Here is a 17,708-nt window from a genome sequence, read left to right as displayed (position 1 = left end):
AGGAAAAAAGATTCTTTTCCACATGCTCAGGCCTTAATTAAGTTTCTGATTCTGACACCTTCTGATTTCACCACCCCTCCAGTGCAGACACATACAAGTGTGTATACGCACATATTTACGTACGTCCACAAACAGGGACTACAGCATCAGAAAGCCAGCTCCTTTCCTGTAGCAGCAGCACAAGCCTGATGTAAGTTCTGTAACACTTTTGGGAGAGGTCCTGGTGTGGAGCTTAATTTCCTTCTTAATTTAAAGAGTGAGGACATCTCACACATTTTTTTAATAACCTTGGCAGCACCAAACAGTCCTCCCTCCGTGTTTGCTATCTGACTGGAGCAGTTGTGGAGAATTAAATTTTACTGTACAGCTCTGGTCAAAAGCAGAAACACTGGGATGCAGCAGGAACACATTAAGCATTATCAGCAAGTTCTCACTTTTGCAATGGAAGACAGGAAAAATGAGGAGGTCTCTGAAGTCCTGTTGTGTCAGAGCAGGTAAATGATGACAGCTAGGGTAGTATTCAAAGAACAACACAACAGATAAGGTTCAAGCTGCCAAAACCAAAACAATCCAATGATCTGCTGTTGTCTAAGCAAGAGTATCATTTCCCCTTGAGGAATATGCCTTGCAAAACAGCCATGTGGTGTTGTGCACCTGGCCACAAACACCTGTGGGTGGTGAGGAGTGCCTGGCTGGCACACTGGGGCAAGGTGTTAACTGCCTAAGGGCTGGCTTTAGAGGGCCTGGGGTGTTTGGGACCCTCTGTGGGTTATTTCCAGTCTCACAATTATGGAGGAACAGCCTTAAGCAACCTTACCAAAGCAGCTGGACAGACAGGATTCACCCAGCCAGGGAAGGAGGACATCCTGGCTCCCACGCCTGTCCTTTCCCTTCTCATGCCTCAACAACCATCAATGCCTTTGCAGGCAGGCAGTGATTTGGGTCAATGCACAGTCCCTGAACAATTTAATCCTGGAAAACAGTAATTAGCTCCTGGTGGTTGGGCAAGCAGGAATGGAGTTCCCTGCAGTCACAACTGCTGTGATGCAACCGACAACCTATGGTGTGGGACCTGCAGCTGGGTGATGAAAGGTGGGAACGTGCAGAAGGCTCTCGATTGGTTTTGCAATAATTTCAGAAGCAATCATTAGAGAATGTAACCCCAGGGCTTTAAGCCAAGAATACAATATGCCAAAAATTATGGAAGCATCTGAACACCTTCCTGCTGGGTATTCTGCAAGCTATGCTTTCCTTGGCCCCTCCTCAGGATAAATGCCTGTGTGACAGAGCATCTTATTCCATGGACCTTTTCCCATGCAGACACATTTGTGCTACTTTTTTTTAAAACTCTTCAACTTGATTTAGGCAAGACAGGTTCAAAGAAATTCCTGGATCTGGTCAGCTCCTGCTATGATGTCAACTGCCCCTTTGTAAAAGTAGGTATTAGTGTAAGAGAAGCATAAGGTTTTACATTTAAGTTGACATAGGCAGCATGAGCCAATGTCTTCCTGGCAGAAAATTGTGCTCCAGTGGACTAACACGTGATTCCATAGTGTGGCCACTGGATATTGTCTTTGCTCCTTATAAACATCACACTATCTGTATTATTTTCCCATGGGGAACAACAAGGTACTCCCAAAACAGAAGGCAGATCCAACACCAGCTACAGCTGTTGATGGAGCACATGCAACCACCATGGGTGCTGGAACATTTGAATAGTGACAAGTGAGAACAAAGCAAATGCGACATTTTACAGGAAATTTAAAGAAGCCAGGGTACGTTAAAAAAACAAGGAAGCCTGGACTCCAATTATTGTTCCAGTGGTTAATAAAATCTTCAATAAAAGCACAGTGGGAATCACTGGAAGTAATCCTTGTCAATTATCCCTTTGACAACCATCTGGGAAGTTCCATTTCACTGAGAGACCTATAATTGTGTTCAACCTCAGGCAAAGTATTTCCCAGATAAGAAAGCACTGACCACCTTATTAAGGGGCTCCTGGGCAGAACAGTTGAGATGCTCCTTTCACAACAAATGGGATTAGGGGGAGAAGCTTCTGTTAGCTGACACATTTGATATACTTTAAAAAAAGAAAAAGAAAAAATATTAAGAACTAGAGCAAATGAAGGAAAAGGCTATGATTTTTTTTTTTGTTACTTCTCAGATGTTTTTGAATACTGAAGAGCAATTTTGTTCTGGGTTCAATCTTTTCTGCGAGCAGGTACTGCTAGATGTGATCTCCCTTCTCACCCTTCCCTTACATCTAATCCAGCACTCACATGGGCAAAAGGCAAAAGCTGAGGTTGAGATTACTGTTGCTAAGGACAAACAAGATGAGAAGACAAAAATAATTAGCCTTTCTGTGTCTTGGGAAATGAAGAAATCTATTGTAAAACCGTACAACCCCTAAATTCTGTGCAAGGGAATGGTGAAACAGCCTCTAGTGGAAGCAGCCCCCAGTTAAACTAAATAAAGCACAATACAAAACTGTACTCTGGCAACTTTGCTTGTTTCAGGTGATGGCTGTCTCTCACAGACCCACTCTGTTTGCTACTTACATAGCTACTGTTTATCCAACCTTACAGGCCAATGCTGGTAAAGATATTCACCCCACAACAAACCAACTCGTAAAATTTATTTTGCGTCATTCCCACTTTGACAGGTTGTTTACTTCACAGTGCAGCTGGATGAGCCTTTCTCCAGCAGCAACACTGGCCTAAGAGCAGTTTTACCCTCCTCCAGCCCCATGGCTGCATCCGTGGTTGTTCCAGTATATCAGACAGCCACACACCCACCTGTCCCACTCCCCATGCTACAGCAGGATTGCATCCAGGTGGGTTTTCACTGTTTCCACAGAAGGAGACTCCACTGCCTCTCTAAACAGCCTGTTCCAGTGCTTACACTTTCACTGCTGTCATTTCCCATTACTCAAACTACTGTTTAGGACATCCTGAAACCTAAAAGAGTTTCAAAGGTGAAGTACAAAAAACTAAAATTAGTTTTTGTTTTGCTGCCATGATTTTATCTATCTCAGAGCTATGCTTTGCCTATAAAAAAGAATACAAATACAAACAACAATATTACATGTATTGGAGTAATACTGAAGGCAAGAAATACAAAACTGATGCATACAACTTCATTTCTTGATTCCAAAAAGTCTCATCCCTGTATCATGTCACAACAGCTTGAGTAGACCAGAAGACTCTAAGACTTCAATTGTTATATTGAAGATAATTATTAGTTAATAATGTGTAGCAGAAAGTTTTAATAGGCAAGCAAAATTATGCAAGTGCCTTGCAGTGAGAAACCCAGCACTGCAGGGTACAGCTCCACACTTCCCTAGCGGAGGAAAGGAAAGCACAGTGGAGTGCTGAGTTGTTCTCAAGTTTAGGGAAAAGACTTCTCTAAGCCCTTTTGTGAATTTCATTAGGTGAAGGCAGGGGGAATACAGCAAGGTCTGTAGTAGAGCTGCTTGTTCCATTTCATGTTAAAAGGCTATCTGGCTTGCTGCAGGGCAAGAAAGAGCCTGCAGGCTGTGAAATCCCTCCTCTTCAGTGCTGGTAAATCTGTCTGGTTGAAACCCACTTGCTCTGCAGCAAGAATGCTTTGTACCTTTCCAAAGCCATGAAATTCCAGGACCAGCATTTACCCCACTGGTTTTTAATCTATGAAAAAGCTGGAAGCAGGTGTGGCCGTCACTCTTGGAGGAGGATGGGTAGAACAAATAAGTGTTCTTACAGCAGACACCAAGCATTTGAGACAGATTTATTTAGTATCCAAAAGTGTTAATTAAGCTCACAGACCGACACATTAATATATACATAATTTTAAACAGAAACTAGCATTTTCAATGACAGGGTGCTCAGGTTAGAACTAGTAGAAAATCACTGTCTCCCATTAATTTGATGTACACTTATCCTGGAAAATGACTGTAATAGCAAGGAAAAGGCACCTTTACTTGTTAAGTTTTAACCAGGACAAGTCTAAACAAATAAAGAAATACTTGTGGGCTTCTCTAGACGTTTGCATATCTTGAAGACTTAAAAAAAATGTGGAGCTGAGTTCAGAAAAACATCCACGTATCCCCATCTCCTGCGACAGTCTCTCCCTTCTCATGTGTTGCATGTTTGCCCTCACATAAATGACAGAATTTCAGTCATCAAATGGAAGACAAATAGTAAGAACAGTCCTGGAGTCACTTAGAGGAACAGCTGACACTGGAAACAGCAAACTGGCTCCAAATAAGGATATGGAGCTGGGTTTTCTGGTGGAAAACAATAAAAGTGCTGGTAGAAAAAAAATCCTAATTCCTATGACTACCAAAAGAGTTCCAAACAGCTCTGAGAACTTCAGCTTGGTCAGCTGGGTTAGATGTGCACATTTAGAAATGACACCAGCACTGAAGAGAATACACATGGCAGCAGCAGGAGAGGAGGCAATCGCCTACAGGCCTGCCACCAAATTCTTCCAAGCAGCTGAAGGTACACATAACCAGTAACAATTGCACATTTCAAAGGATTCACAGTAGAGCCGGAGTCACCTTCCAGAGCTACAAAGAAACCAGATGCATAGCACCTGATACTATGTTGATGCATAAAGAAAGAAGCTGCATGGGAAATGCCTGTCTGCCAGAGTGGTAACAGTCAGTCTGGTGCAGGGATGTGTCAGATACATCCTAGCAGTGCAGAAAGGACTAAAAGCACAGAACTGCTTTAAACAGTAAAGCAGGAATTACTCTTCCAATACAAAACAAATTTACTTGTTTCTGTTGAAGATATCAAATACTGTTGAAGCACCAGACTTCAGCCCTGAAAGGATGCAGAGTCACTGGAACAGTGATATCCAGAGATATCCACTTTTGAAAGCAATATACTGGACTTTCCTTTTATTACAATCTAGCTGCACTCTATAACCTATACAACAAACAACTGAAGCACCACCTTGTACATGGATCTCCATTCCTCTTTGAAGTGCAATATATTTACAACCCCTCATTTTGCCAATAATGTCAATAGAGTATTAAGCACAAGCTGTTAGTTCAAACAAGTACATCCACATCACGGATAAATAATTGTTCTCCATTAAAAAAGCCGGTTCTTGGTATGGCTCTTTCTTCCCACCAGTGTTTCCTTTTGCTTTTTGAACGTGTTATGATTTGGTGATAAGATCCATGAATGTGAAAGTTTCAACATGGTCTTCAGTTTCATTTCAGATGTTTGTCTTGAAAACTCCACGATATCCTCTAAAAATATACCCAGACATGTTCATGAGCTTATTTAAATCATATTTTGAATTAGCAGAAGACGGAAATATTGAAAACGTGTCTTTTTTGTCTTGACAACAAAAAATGAAGGGTCATCTAAAGTGAGATTACTCAGATTGATTCCAACTCCCAAGTATACTAAGATATCAACTTCTATCAGTGTCACTCTGGGTTGTTGTTCCTTACATGTGCCTTGTACCTCCTATTTAAATAATCTTTACAGACTCTAATTTTAACAGATAATCAACAAGCATTATATTACATTGAATCAGGAATATGTACGCTTTGATAAAGTTGTGATAAAAACTTCCTTATATTCAAACTGATGGTGTTCTTTATAAAACTGCAACTCAGTTGTTCTAAGATTACTCATACATATTGTAGCTTTTCATTTCAAGTATTTTGCCTTTACCGAAACAAGTTTGAAATCAATTCTCACTTAGATACTTTTCACCAAATTCTTTTGTTTTATTGCCTAAGTTTACCCAGAAAGAATTCACTGGGTAAACTTTTGTTGCCACAAAGCAAAGTATTCCTACAGATAAACCTACAGTAAAAATCTGCCTTTTTTTTTTATTTGGGAGGATCCAAACACACCACCAGCTATAATATTTAACTAATATTAATAATTAACTAATATTAATATAATAACTGCCAATATAATATTGGCAGTTATATACCATGCCAATACCCCAGTTATTTAGTCAGAGAAACAAGAGCTGTTTTGATAGTCAAATAACAAGCAACTATGTGAATTTCTAAGTGCTTTAGTGCCTCTGTACCTCCTACAAATTAAATTACTTAACCAAATTTGTGAAGTGTAATCATACCTGTTCTCTTTGTTGCTGTAATCCCTGGAACCACTTTCATATCTTGTAGTATTTCCTGCCTTGATCTCCATTTCCTTGGCTTTAGAAGAGTCTCCCTTATGATTATATTGGGAAAGCATCTATAGGAAACATTAAACAGGAATAAAAAGAATTACCTAAGAACTCAAACCAGATGAACTAGTTCTATCTATAGATAGAACTAGGCCCTTTTAATTCTAGTATTTTGATATTAAAATTTGTTAGGGAAAAAAAGCATATTAGCTAACCTTTAGAACATTATCTGGTATCCTTGTTATTTCTGGAGGTGGAGGAGTATTGAGTAAATGGTCATAGTGTTCCAGTTTGGGAGGGGAAGGGTCCTCAGTATGTTTAAGGTACTCATGAGAGCTTGCAGCAAAAGGAATTCTTTCTTCTTTGTATGGTGCATCTTTTGCATCATTCTTTGTCACTGACTCAAGCTTTGCGCCTGGTGTTACCTGCTGCTGCAAAAGAAGTATTAAACACCTTCAGTTAATTTACTTTTGTTAGGTAAAGTATTTGGTAAATGTTCTTACATAATTACTATTAGAAAGAACTTTGATAGTGACATAAGAAAAAACAGTATTGGAAAAGAATACCAAAATGACATTTTAAAATCTGCTTATGGCAAAGTGTGTGAAAATGTACCTAACTGCTATTTACTACCTTAGCCTCTGCTTTTAGCCATCTTGTTTGAAAATCTGGACACTGTGGTGTTGCTGCATGACTGGGAAGAGGCAGTTCCTTGGTCTCTGGTGAGCTTGATAATACTGTATTATTTGTTTTGGAAGAGTCCTTCACATCAGGAGTACAGAACACAAATACCATAGGAGTAGACATCCAGTCAGCTGCTGCTATCAAGGTGAGCGAAATAAAATTAAAAATTTTACGTACACACACACACACACACACATATTTATAATTACTACCAGTTCCAGTTTCATTTTCTAAAACATAAAACATGTGTATCCTTTTAGTTGATATTTTGCTTGATTCATCCAAATTACAGTATTCCTTAAAGGCAGGTAATGCAAAGTAGTAATTCTAGTCCTACTACAGAATATAACTGAAAAAGGCCAACTTAAATCAGCATTGCTTTACCTTCTCATTTACCCAATTGTCACCATGTTGGTCTCAAGATTTTTAAAATTACCTATTTCTCCTCTCAAAGAAGTTTTAGCATTAATTTTGACAGTCTTAAATTACTGTCTTGCTAGCCCCTTTCTTTCCTGTCTTTAAACAGATCCAATAGGTATTCTCAGGAAAAAAAAAGCTAAGTTGGCAAAATAGTATTTTTATTTCAAACATGGATAAGCTGCAGTTACAAAATTATAAATTCCTCTGGGTAGTTATAATTGGATAGGAGTACAAGAATGAGAAACAATTTATAGGAAGTAAGAAACTTTCCCATAGAAGCCACCAACATTTTTGGGACATTATTACTCACACAATAACCTGCCTTGAATTAAACATATTTAACCAGAAAAACAATTAAAGTTAACCAATGTGTTTACAATACACTTGCACATGCATTCTGTAAAAATGCGTATGTATATTAATTTAACAGATTTTTTACTTACCATTCTCTGCTCTCTTACTTGATTTTGATGAAGGAGTAACCATGATTTCCTTGATGGTCATTTCTGGCAAATTCCCTCCATTATCATCTCCTCTTTTAGCAAACCTGAAAACAAATCTCCAATTAGCTCTCAAGTATTAAGAAGAAGTCACAATTAAAGGAATATTGCCAACCTAGTCACTTTTCTAGTACCCATTTATGAATAAGCAAGTAAAAAAATCAGTTTTCTCAAATATGAATTTTTTACAGATTTTTTCATGTGTGATTCTATTGCAATTTGTGGTATGCAAATGTTCAGTCCAGCCACAAATGATCAAATATACTGAGGGTTTCAGTCTAAGGCATTAAGAAAAAACCAAACCTAAACCAGATGTCCAGGGTACAACAGATGCCACAGATGATCAATTCTGTGTTAGGGGTTTTATTTTGAATTGCCTGTTGACTATGAAATTATATAGAACAAGAGGAAATCTTTTCTGCTTTTAAACTAATAAGGGTCTTGTGAACAGGAAAAGATTTTAAATTGAATTTTTAATTTTAAATAAAAGTGTTTATCTTAATCAAATACTATAGAGCTTTCAAATAATTTTAGTAATTACATAACTATTTATAAGGAGAGATCCCAAAATTATTTTAAAATAAAATTTAGTGATTTCAAAGTGACAAGCTATTTAATATCGATCCCATAACACTGGGGACAGAAATTTAAAAATTTTTTTTTTCATATCCAAGATTTTCTAGTGAAAAAATGGCATATACAGTTAAGAGAATACTAGGGAAAAAGTGGAAACTTACCTAACCTACATACAAATCTGTGTCTTTAAAGAAAGTTATTTTAAATGTTTAAAAAGTAATCTTAACTATCATAACCAGATTTAGATCTTCTCTACAGAATGTCTAAGCTGCAAAACAACCCCACAACCCCAATAAACAGTATAGGCTGTATATTTTACTTAGATGAACACCTCTAAAACTTTGGGTTAAATAAAAAAGTAACTTTTCAAGTCAGTTTTGTCTTTGAAGTCATAGAGGTAGTTGAAATGATATGATTTTTAGTTTTTACAATGAGTAGAACCAGTAGAACTTTTAAAGTGGTTTTCGTGCACATGATCCTTGTTTTCAAAAACAATTTCTCCAAATATCAAATATTTAGGTAAATTTAAAATGGATCATATTGCTAATACTAACTATAAAAACATGATCTGTTAACTATGTGCATGACCTCACTGCAGCAGTTATTTTCCTTTATAATTAGAAAAGTGAAAATCTAGAGAAATCTTTTCAACAGAAGACTGGAGCAAAAGGAACAAACTGTAAGGTGGGGCTTATGTTGAAGACAATACAGTGCTTCTAAAAATTTACTGAATGCTTTACAAACTGTTTTCTGTTTATATTAATAAAGCTTCTGCAACCTTTACAGTGGCTGTGTAGTATCTATGGCAGAAAGCCCAGGCTCAAACCTTTGGTTAAGGAAAACAGATCACATTGTATGTTTCTCTTTGTAAATGCATTGTGTACAGAAGATTCTTATGGTGCAGTCAAGGCAAGGAGCACAGCAGATGTACTGCATGTCAGCATCTGGCACTGCAATGGGTACATGAAAAGATGTGTAGGGAGTTCAATGACACAGGACCCAGCAGCTGAGAGATAACAATCACCCACCTCAAGACAAAAGAAGGACAATAGGAGCAAGAAATTAGTACAGCAAGAAGAAAATACAGAAGATTCAGTAGAGAAATAATCTGAATTCCAGCAACTTACTTTTTGATAGCCTGAGAAGTTTTCTGAATAAGTGACATGGTATAATCTTCATTCATGCACATGGTATGTTCACTAATGCCAAAGTGCTCAAGCTTCGGTGTCACACACTCGTAGTCATCCATCTTCAGCTTACATTTGGGTGTTTTGGGCAAGGCCTGAGGCGTTGGCACTCTCAGTGGAGTGTCACTCTGGGCCTTTGGCTGGCGTGCACTGGAGCTGTGCTGTGCCCTCAGGGCGCCCCAGGGCCGGGGGAAGGCGTACTGCGAGAGCCCGAAGTCCGAGAGCTGCGGGACGCGCAGCGCGTCTTTGGGCAGCGCCGCCTCCTCTGCAGGAGCACAGAGCTGAGGCACAGCATTTGCTTTTTCTGCATCAGATTTATTCTGGGCACACATTGCCGATTCACTCTTAGCTTCATCATCCTCTTCTTTTTAAGAAAAGAAATGAGAAAAAAATTATGTCAGAAATTGTGACACTTCCCCAGTATTCAATTGTTTTTACTTAAAATAGATTCCTTCTTTCACTTTAAAGTACTGAACCTGAAGCTACACTCATATGGCTAAGCTATAAGTCACACATTTACTGAGTTTCACTCTATTGGTAAATATTATTTTCAGGGAAAATGAAATTCAAAGATTTTTACATAAATGTATTTTACTCCCTGCATGGAGATGAAAAGGTTTTTGGGGAAAGAGCAAAGGCTGCATACAGTACTAAAATGCTCATTCTTCAGAAAAACAGTATTGAGGGAAGGTTATGAAGCAGTAACTAAAAATTTGTGAAAGGGGACAGCTTTTTCAGTAATGATAGTTCACTGCAAAAATATGTTAATGCATAGTTTGTACATTTTTGGAGTTAGCTAAAGCAAAACACCCCAAATAGTATTGGTAGTACACCCAAATACTAGTGTAACCAAATAGTAGTGTCTGTCAATTTCTGCATGATGTAGTAAGTAAAGGACAATGAATATGGTGAAGGGTCTGGAGCACAAGTGCTGTGAGGGGCAGCTGAGGGAGCTGGGGGTGCTCAGCCTGGAGAAAAGGAGGCTCAGGGGGCCCTCAGCACTCTCTGCAGCTGCCTGACAGGAGGGTGCAGCCAGGTGGGGTCAGCCTCTTCAGCCAGGCAACAAGTGATGGGACCAGAAGACACAGTCTTAAGCTGCAGCAGGGAAGATTTAGGTTGGACATTAGCAAGAATTTTTTCACAGAAAGGGTAATTAGACGTTGGAATGACTTCCCAGGGAGGTGGTGGAGTCACTGTCCCTGGAGGTGTTTAAGGAAGGACTGGACATGGCATTCATGGCTGTGGTCTGCTTGGCTTGGTGGTGTTCAGCCACAGGTTGAACTTGATGATTCAGAGGTCTTTTCCAACTTAATTGATTCTGAGAGGTGGGCAGGGGGAGGGAGGCTATTTAAAGTAATATACCTTCTGGTGTGCAGTGGTATTATCTGTTCAGATACACTTAGCTTAAAAATACAACTTGAAAAATAATTTAACCTGCAGCTCTGTTTGGAGATTTCTTTAAAGGCTAAGAGTATAGGAAGAAAGGCACTATAAAAAAATCAGAGCTTTCTGCCCTATCTGCGTAAAACAGCTATAGGAACTTAACTTGGACATCAATATGGTTCGCAACCATAATTTTGTTTTGTGTAATGACTGGATAATGCTCAGAGCAAGTTCAGACCATGTCAAAAGCTTTCTGAAGCCTGATTGGGCCCTTGGTACCAAAAGGGGTATGAGCAGTGTTGACAGGTGTAGTACTTGAACTCATTTGGCACATCTGGATTTTTCAGACGGTTCTATGTGCATTTGCTGACTGGATTAAGGACCTCCTTCCCCTCCAATGATCAAGGTGCTACTGCTTGTCACATGCCACCTAATTCCTGAGCATTCTTGTCCCATTTGTGCTGTGAAACAGGCACTTTCAGATTTTCTCTAGGGTGACTTAAGTAATGAAACCATCACATGTGAATACAAACCAGCTGAGGTGCATCTACAATAGTTCCTCATGCATGAGAAGCTGAAGCAGCAGAAGTCTCTGGGTTATCAAAACATGCTTGCTAACCTGTTTTCTGAATATAATTATTACTGAAAAAAACCCAAAATCCGACATACACTAACCTAAAGGCATGCCAGAAGATCTAATTCCAAGTGTTTGTGTTTTGGTTTATTCTCACAGCACCAATCACAACAAAATCTACCATCTGGCTATTATTATAAAGCAAATAACATGGGTGTACTTGATTTCCTAATTAATAGAAATATACACATAGCTAAAGAGAAACATTTTATAAAAATGATACTTTTCTTCACATACTGTATTGACAAAAAACATTACCTGTAGAGTCTTTGACATGTGGTTTGTAGCCATATTTCTGGAACAGCTCTCTTATTTTTCCAAGATCTGCTGCATTTCTTTGCATCAAGAGTTCACTTGCCTTCATAAATTCATGAACTGCTTTTTTTTCAGAGCAAATCTTAGCAAGACTGGCACTAACATCTTGCTTTGGGGACAGAGAGGGAAACAAAGAAATGCTGGTTTTCAAATCATCACATGGTAGTGTACACATGAAGCATTTTGGGAGTAAGTATTCAACTGCAATTCAGATGAAGATGAGCAGCAAATTTAGGTCTTTTCTATACCTGAAAACCATCAGGTATATATACCTACAGAACACCAGGAATATATAGAGCCCAAGTGTATGGAATCTTATAAAAGTAACTGTGATGACAGTTCACAGTGTGGTAACTGCTTACTGGTAACCTTGCCAAGGAATTATATGCTTTTACTCCAGAAAAATATGAGGTAACAGCAATTAGTCTGGACTCTTACTCCATATATACAAAGAATAAGTGCAGAGCAGAGGGTAAATCTTACTTTTATATCACTCAATTATTTCTATATTGCTCATTTCTATAACCCATTTTTTCTACTTCTGTATAAGAAATAGACACCATTATTCACAAGTTTACCTGAATGGCTGAAGGTACTGAAACTTCTGTGAAGATTGATTTTATTCTAAAGGCTGGTCATGGAAAACAAGCAAGCTTCTCTTTTGTTGGGAGCTGCTGTTCCTGAATCATTCTCCTCATACCTTGGCACTGCTCCAACTTCCTTGTAACCTTTGTTCTCTGCTTACCTGAGTGACAGCAGTGACTGCAAACTAAGAAACATTGCTAAACCTTCTTTGGGTCACTCACAAGTTTTTGGGCATTACCCAATATTCATGGCCATTATGGGGACTTAGATGTGAGTAAATATAAGGGTTATAGCTACTGACTAACAAAGCTGAATTGTGGCTTAATGACCAAAACAGAACCATAAGTTTATGGAACATGCACACACATGTAATTTCTCAAGAAGGAAGCAAGTTGTTACCTTCTGAGTGTTGATTTCACCTTGGAGGTCATGCAGGACTGTGAGCAGAGATTCATCTTCATAGTCTGAGATGAATGTTCACATAAAAGAGTTTAGAAAGTAAAAGAGGTGCCTTAGTGTTTTAGCATGAAAGTAACATTCTACATGGCAATTTCCTGCACTAGCAGATGAGCTGTCATGTGCACTCACTGACACTGAGCTGTGAATGGCCATGAGCTGTCAGTGCGCTCCAACAGCCCAGAGAGCCAAACGTGGCCTGGGCTGCATCCAGTGGTGGGCAGCAGGGCCAGGGAGGGGATTCTGCCCCTCTGCTCTGCTCAGAGCCCACCTGCAGGGCTGCACCAGCTCTGGGGCCCAGCACAGGGAGGACAGGGACCTGCTGGAGTTGGTACAGAGGAGGGACACTGGGATGATCAGATGCAAGGAAAGGCTGAGAGAATTGGGATTGTTCAGCCTGAAAGAGAGGCTTCTTCAGGATGAGCTAATTGCAGCCTTACAGTACCTGAAGGGAGCTCACAACAAAGAGAAGGACTCTTTTTACAAAGGCATGTAGTGACAGGACAAGGGGGAATGGATTCAAACTAAGAGAGAGAAGATTTAGATTAGATATTAGGAGAAGTTCTTTGCTATGAGAACGATGATGCTCTGGAACAGGTTGCCCAGAGAAGCTGTGGATGCCCCATCTCTGGAAGTGTCCAAGCTCAGGCTGGATGGGGCTCTGAGCAACTTGGTCTAGTAGAAGGTGTCCCTGCCCATGGCAGGGGGCTAGAATTAGGTGATCTTTAAGGTTCATCCCAACTCAAACCATTCTGTGCTTCTATAATATTAGAGATGTTGGACTCATAACCTAGAGAGAGTCAATACAGACAAAACCAAAGAGAACTAGTTCCCGTCAGGCACTTCACACAGCAAAAAACTGCTCTTTGTACAACATGTTAAACTCCACAGAGAAACTGCCCAGGCTTTCACCTTAATGTTGAAGCTAACACTGTATGTAACAGATACTGATAGAGCAAGTGGGTCCCCGGGCTGTCAAGAATTACTTGTATTAAAATTTTATCCCTAAAGAGGTTGGATGAAATCGGAAAAAAAGTGATATAGAGACCAGTGGAAAAACAAATCTCAGCAGAAAATGGAATTCTTCCATTGTATTTGCACGTGGGCAGATGCATTGCTCACTTACACAACGCAGCAGACATTACTTTTTTTCACTGAAACCAAGGCTAACGCAAATAGTGTCAAAGAGGGCACCTGCTACATGACAAGACATAGCACAGAGATAAACACAATTAGAAGCCTGAGCTATCTGTCGAGACAGAGAACACGCCCGGCAAACGTTTTCCTATATCGATCCACGAAAAGAAGGAGAAGCAAGAACAATGACTCCCATTTCATCCCATTCCTCCTGGTTTTCTCCGTGATGAAAAAACGCAGCCACACACCCACAAAGGAGATCAGCGAGACAACGAGACCAGGAGGAGCCCAAACAATTCCCAGCCGAGCAATTCCCAGTCTGACCTCCGGGCCCACGGCAGGCGCTCCCAGAGGAGCCGGGGGGGCAGTGGCAGGCGGGAGCGCAAATCCCGCAAGGAGGAGTGGCTGGGAACCCCTCAGCGCGCGGGCTGCTCTTACCGGCGTCCTCCCGGCGCATGGCCCGCTCCAGCTGCTTCACCTCCTTCTCCACCGTGACGGCCAGCTCCCGCAGCTTGCCGAAGAAGTCCCCGATCACGTCCATAGCTGCGGGCAGGGGAAGCGGAGCGCGGGGAAAGAGAGACCGGGGCGGCCCCGAGCGAAACCGAACCGGACCAGGCCGCGCGCGCCGCTGAGGGGCTTCAAACTGCCGCCAGCGCGAGCCCCATTGGCGCCGCTGCTCCCCGCCCGCCGCCGCCGCCTCTCGCGAGAGCCGCGCTCCCCGCCCGCCGCCATCTTGGCTCCTCCGCGGGGCCGCCGCTGCCGGGGCTTCCCGGTGCGTGAGGCCGGGAGGGGAGCTGGGGACTCGGGCAGCCGTGCCCGCACGGATCCCCGCAGCTTCGCTTCAAACCCGGCCAGAGAGTGGGACTCCGGCGTGGAGCTGCACCGTGGGAACGGGGTGGGTTGGCTTCAGTTAGCGGCAGCGCTGGTTTGTGCCGTGCTAGAGGTGCGTGGGTGATTGACTTGGTCACGGCTGACAGGGTTCATGGAGGGTTTGGACAGCTCCGAGATACATGGTGTGGGTCCTGGGGATGTCGTGGGCAGGGCCGGTTGGACTCGATCATCGTTGTGGGTCCCTTCCAACTCCGCGTGTTCTGTGATTCCCTAGAGCTGATGAAATCCCGTGTAGCGTGAAACGTGGGCATTAGCGGGTGTGGGACTTATGAACAGCTTAACAAAGAGCATTTGTGTAAAGTTTGAACGTCATTCGGCTTTTCCTGCCCCTTACACCCAGCGTGCTGTGGCAGGGTCTGTTGGTGCTTTCCGCTTACGACACTTGGTCTAATTCAGGATACAGATTTCCCTCGGTCAGGATACGAGACTAGGTCATTACGTACTAATAAGCTTACGGAGAGACTGTAGTCCAAAACCTCATGCTGAGGAAAGGCCAGATTTGGATCGAAAAGACAGAGCTGGAAATACTCTGTTTTGACAGCTATTTGAAGAAGACATGAGCAAAGTGAATCTTTCACTCTTGAGTATCTGTGACTGGGTTTTTCTTAAATAATGTATGGAGGGTATGCTTTAACTGCAGTGTAAAAATAACTGAATAAATTCTTAAGTTACATAGATGTTAATTCCCCTTTTCTGCTTCTGAAGTTTCCAGTGTATTTGGCCTTGTGCTGCCTGCTGTTTGTGATGGTTACCAGGCTCTGAGCCTGAACCTTCAAACCAGCCAGCTAAAAGGCAGTGGAGTGAGTGCAGAGCTTTTAATCTTTCTTGTCAGAGTTGTATTTTTCTCCCTAATGTAATGAGTATTTTATATTTCTGTTTATGTTTTAAGGCAAAATGTTCTTAACAACAGTATTGCTGCGGAAGAGAATTCCTGGAAAACAGTGGATTGGCAAGTACAGGCGACCAAGACAGGTTACCATTTCCATGAAGCAAGCAATGATCCGAAGGTTGGAAATTGAAGCAGAGAATGAATATTGGCTCAGCCAACCTTACCTGACACAGGAACAGGAATACAAACACAACACGGAAGAGAGACGTGCCAAGTGGGAAGCTTTCAAAAGCCTGAAACAAGCCAAGTTTCCTGAGCACAGATACATCAGTGATCATTTAAACCACTTAAATGTGACAAAGAAGTGGACATGTTGAGTGACACAGCATATTTATATTTGGCACATGTTGTGCACTACCCTGGGATCTGCTCTCATACCTGTTATGGTATTTCACTGTAATTAGCATGGGTGACAAATAAGATGTTGCTGTGGTGTACAAATACTACATTAAAAATAGTCCTCTGGAACAGCCTATGTTTTATTATTATTGCTTTGTTAGAGAAGTTCTCTGTGTGCCTGTCTATCATCTGCTCACCCTCTGTTCTTCAGGGCTTAAACAGCAAGTTACCAGGTGCAGTGGTGGTGATTTACAGATAACCTAGTTTAGCTTCAGCTGTCTATAACCTAGATAGCTTCAGTGATTGCCTTCTGAAAGCCTGGAGAACACTCCTGCTGTGTTGAGAGGGTGCTGCCGGTACCAGCCACGTGGCTTGGGCTGGTCACTCTCCCTTCCTCAGGGATTGTTCTGTGTCCACCAGGTACTTGAGACACGACTGAGACACTTGCCATCAGGTATGCAAGGACCAAGGGGAACTAGAACTGCAGAGACAGAGGGTTGAGGCTGGAATTCATGGAATGTTATAAAATGTTCCATTTTTAAAAAAACTTTCTGGAAAGAATTGCTGAACTTAATGCCAGTGTCATTGTCATGTCAGTCAGTGTCAGCTTGGGTGTTACAGCTCTCTTACACAGATTGTTCCTGATCTAAAATAAACAGGCTGATTCCTGTTTGAGCAGTTGACTTCTAAGTCAGGCTTAGTGTCGTGGAGGAGTAAGATTTAGCCACAAGTCAGGTTTTTATTTCCCCACAAGACCCAGTGACCTGGAAGATCTGTCAGGAGTGAGTGTAATCTTAGGTTTGTTGCAGCTGGAGTGTAAAAACCAGAGCAATGGTGCAGTGTTTCCCCGGTAGGTAGTTCTTCTCGGTGATCTAATAACACAGATGCTACAGCTGAGCAATTTTCAGATTCTTTCACATACTTTTATTAAGCTGATGTTGCATTCACTGATGAATTCAAGTGCCAAGTCCATTCATATCACTTTGGAAAAGAGGCTTAAAATGGTACTTTTTTATTAAACATGAATTATACTTCAGAGAAGTATGAACAGGTCTGAACACTGATGTACAAAATCTTGAATGCACTTCCATTGGTTATAAATGGCTTAAGAGAACTTTATGGAAAAGTATACATATGGGGAAATTGCAAATACAATTAAAACATGAAGGAACTTCCAGGCAAAGCAATGTAATTTTGTATTTATTAATTTATAAAAGCCCGTTTCAAAAAGTTACTTCAAGTATTAAACTATAAATGGCAACGTTTTCTCTGTGCATAGGATGAGTCCTATCTGTAACATACAAAAAAATATAATAAGTGCATCATTGTTACGGGTATCTTTTACACGTTGTCCCAAACTTAAATACAGCTCATTCCAAGTTTAGGCAGCACAATTAAAAATAACTTTGTGGAAGTAGAATAGCTGGGACATTGTGATTAGTGCAAATGTTGATGACCCTTGCTGACAAATACAAAAAGAATGCAGAGATAAGAGGGATGTTTCATTCATCTAAGTAAAAAATGAAACAGACTTAACAGGAGGAATGCTGCCTCTCTCTGGGATAGCT

The 17,708-nt window shown here is 41.0% G+C and overlaps 2 protein-coding genes across 6 annotated transcripts; one reads left to right on the top strand and one right to left on the bottom strand.

Annotated features, from left to right (window-relative positions):
- Positions 1–3,750: 3,750 nt before the first annotated feature.
- On the bottom strand, positions 3,751–14,693 carry SKA3 (spindle and kinetochore associated complex subunit 3). 4 transcript variants are annotated; one of them, XM_064717449.1, is made up of 9 exons: positions 14,460–14,688; positions 12,828–12,892; positions 11,787–11,952; positions 9,452–9,875; positions 7,692–7,795; positions 6,778–6,965; positions 6,360–6,575; positions 6,094–6,212; positions 3,751–5,242 (listed from the first exon to the last, which is right to left on the bottom strand). In XM_064717449.1, exons 1-9 carry the CDS (start codon positions 14,560–14,562, stop codon positions 5,209–5,211), a joined length of 1,419 nt encoding a protein of 472 aa, XP_064573519.1. In that variant the 5' UTR covers positions 14,563–14,688; the 3' UTR covers positions 3,751–5,208. The 4 variants fall into 4 exon arrangements, with proteins under 4 accessions (XP_064573519.1, XP_064573548.1, XP_064573539.1 ...); XM_064717478.1 differs by having other exon boundaries at positions 5,075–5,242; positions 6,360–6,572; positions 14,460–14,693; XM_064717469.1 differs by having other exon boundaries at positions 5,075–5,242; positions 6,778–6,962; positions 14,460–14,691.
- Positions 14,694–14,777: 84 nt separating this feature from the next.
- Positions 14,778–16,271, top strand: MRPL57 (mitochondrial ribosomal protein L57). Of its 2 annotated transcripts, none has more exons than XM_064717536.1 (2): positions 14,778–14,916; positions 15,802–16,271. In XM_064717536.1, the coding sequence occupies exon 2, from the start codon at positions 15,807–15,809 to the stop codon at positions 16,116–16,118; it is 312 nt and encodes a 103-aa protein (XP_064573606.1). In that variant the 5' UTR covers positions 14,778–14,916; positions 15,802–15,806; the 3' UTR covers positions 16,119–16,271. The 2 variants fall into 2 exon arrangements, with proteins under 2 accessions (XP_064573606.1, XP_064573599.1); XM_064717529.1 differs by having other exon boundaries at positions 14,832–14,964.
- The last annotated feature ends 1,437 nt before the right edge of the window (positions 16,272–17,708 follow it).

The sequence above is a fragment of the Zonotrichia leucophrys genome, chromosome 1 (assembly GCF_028769735.1).
Source record: "Zonotrichia leucophrys gambelii isolate GWCS_2022_RI chromosome 1, RI_Zleu_2.0, whole genome shotgun sequence".
Lineage (NCBI taxonomy): Eukaryota > Metazoa > Chordata > Aves > Passeriformes > Passerellidae > Zonotrichia > Zonotrichia leucophrys.
This window is presented reverse-complemented; position numbering and strand designations above follow the sequence as displayed.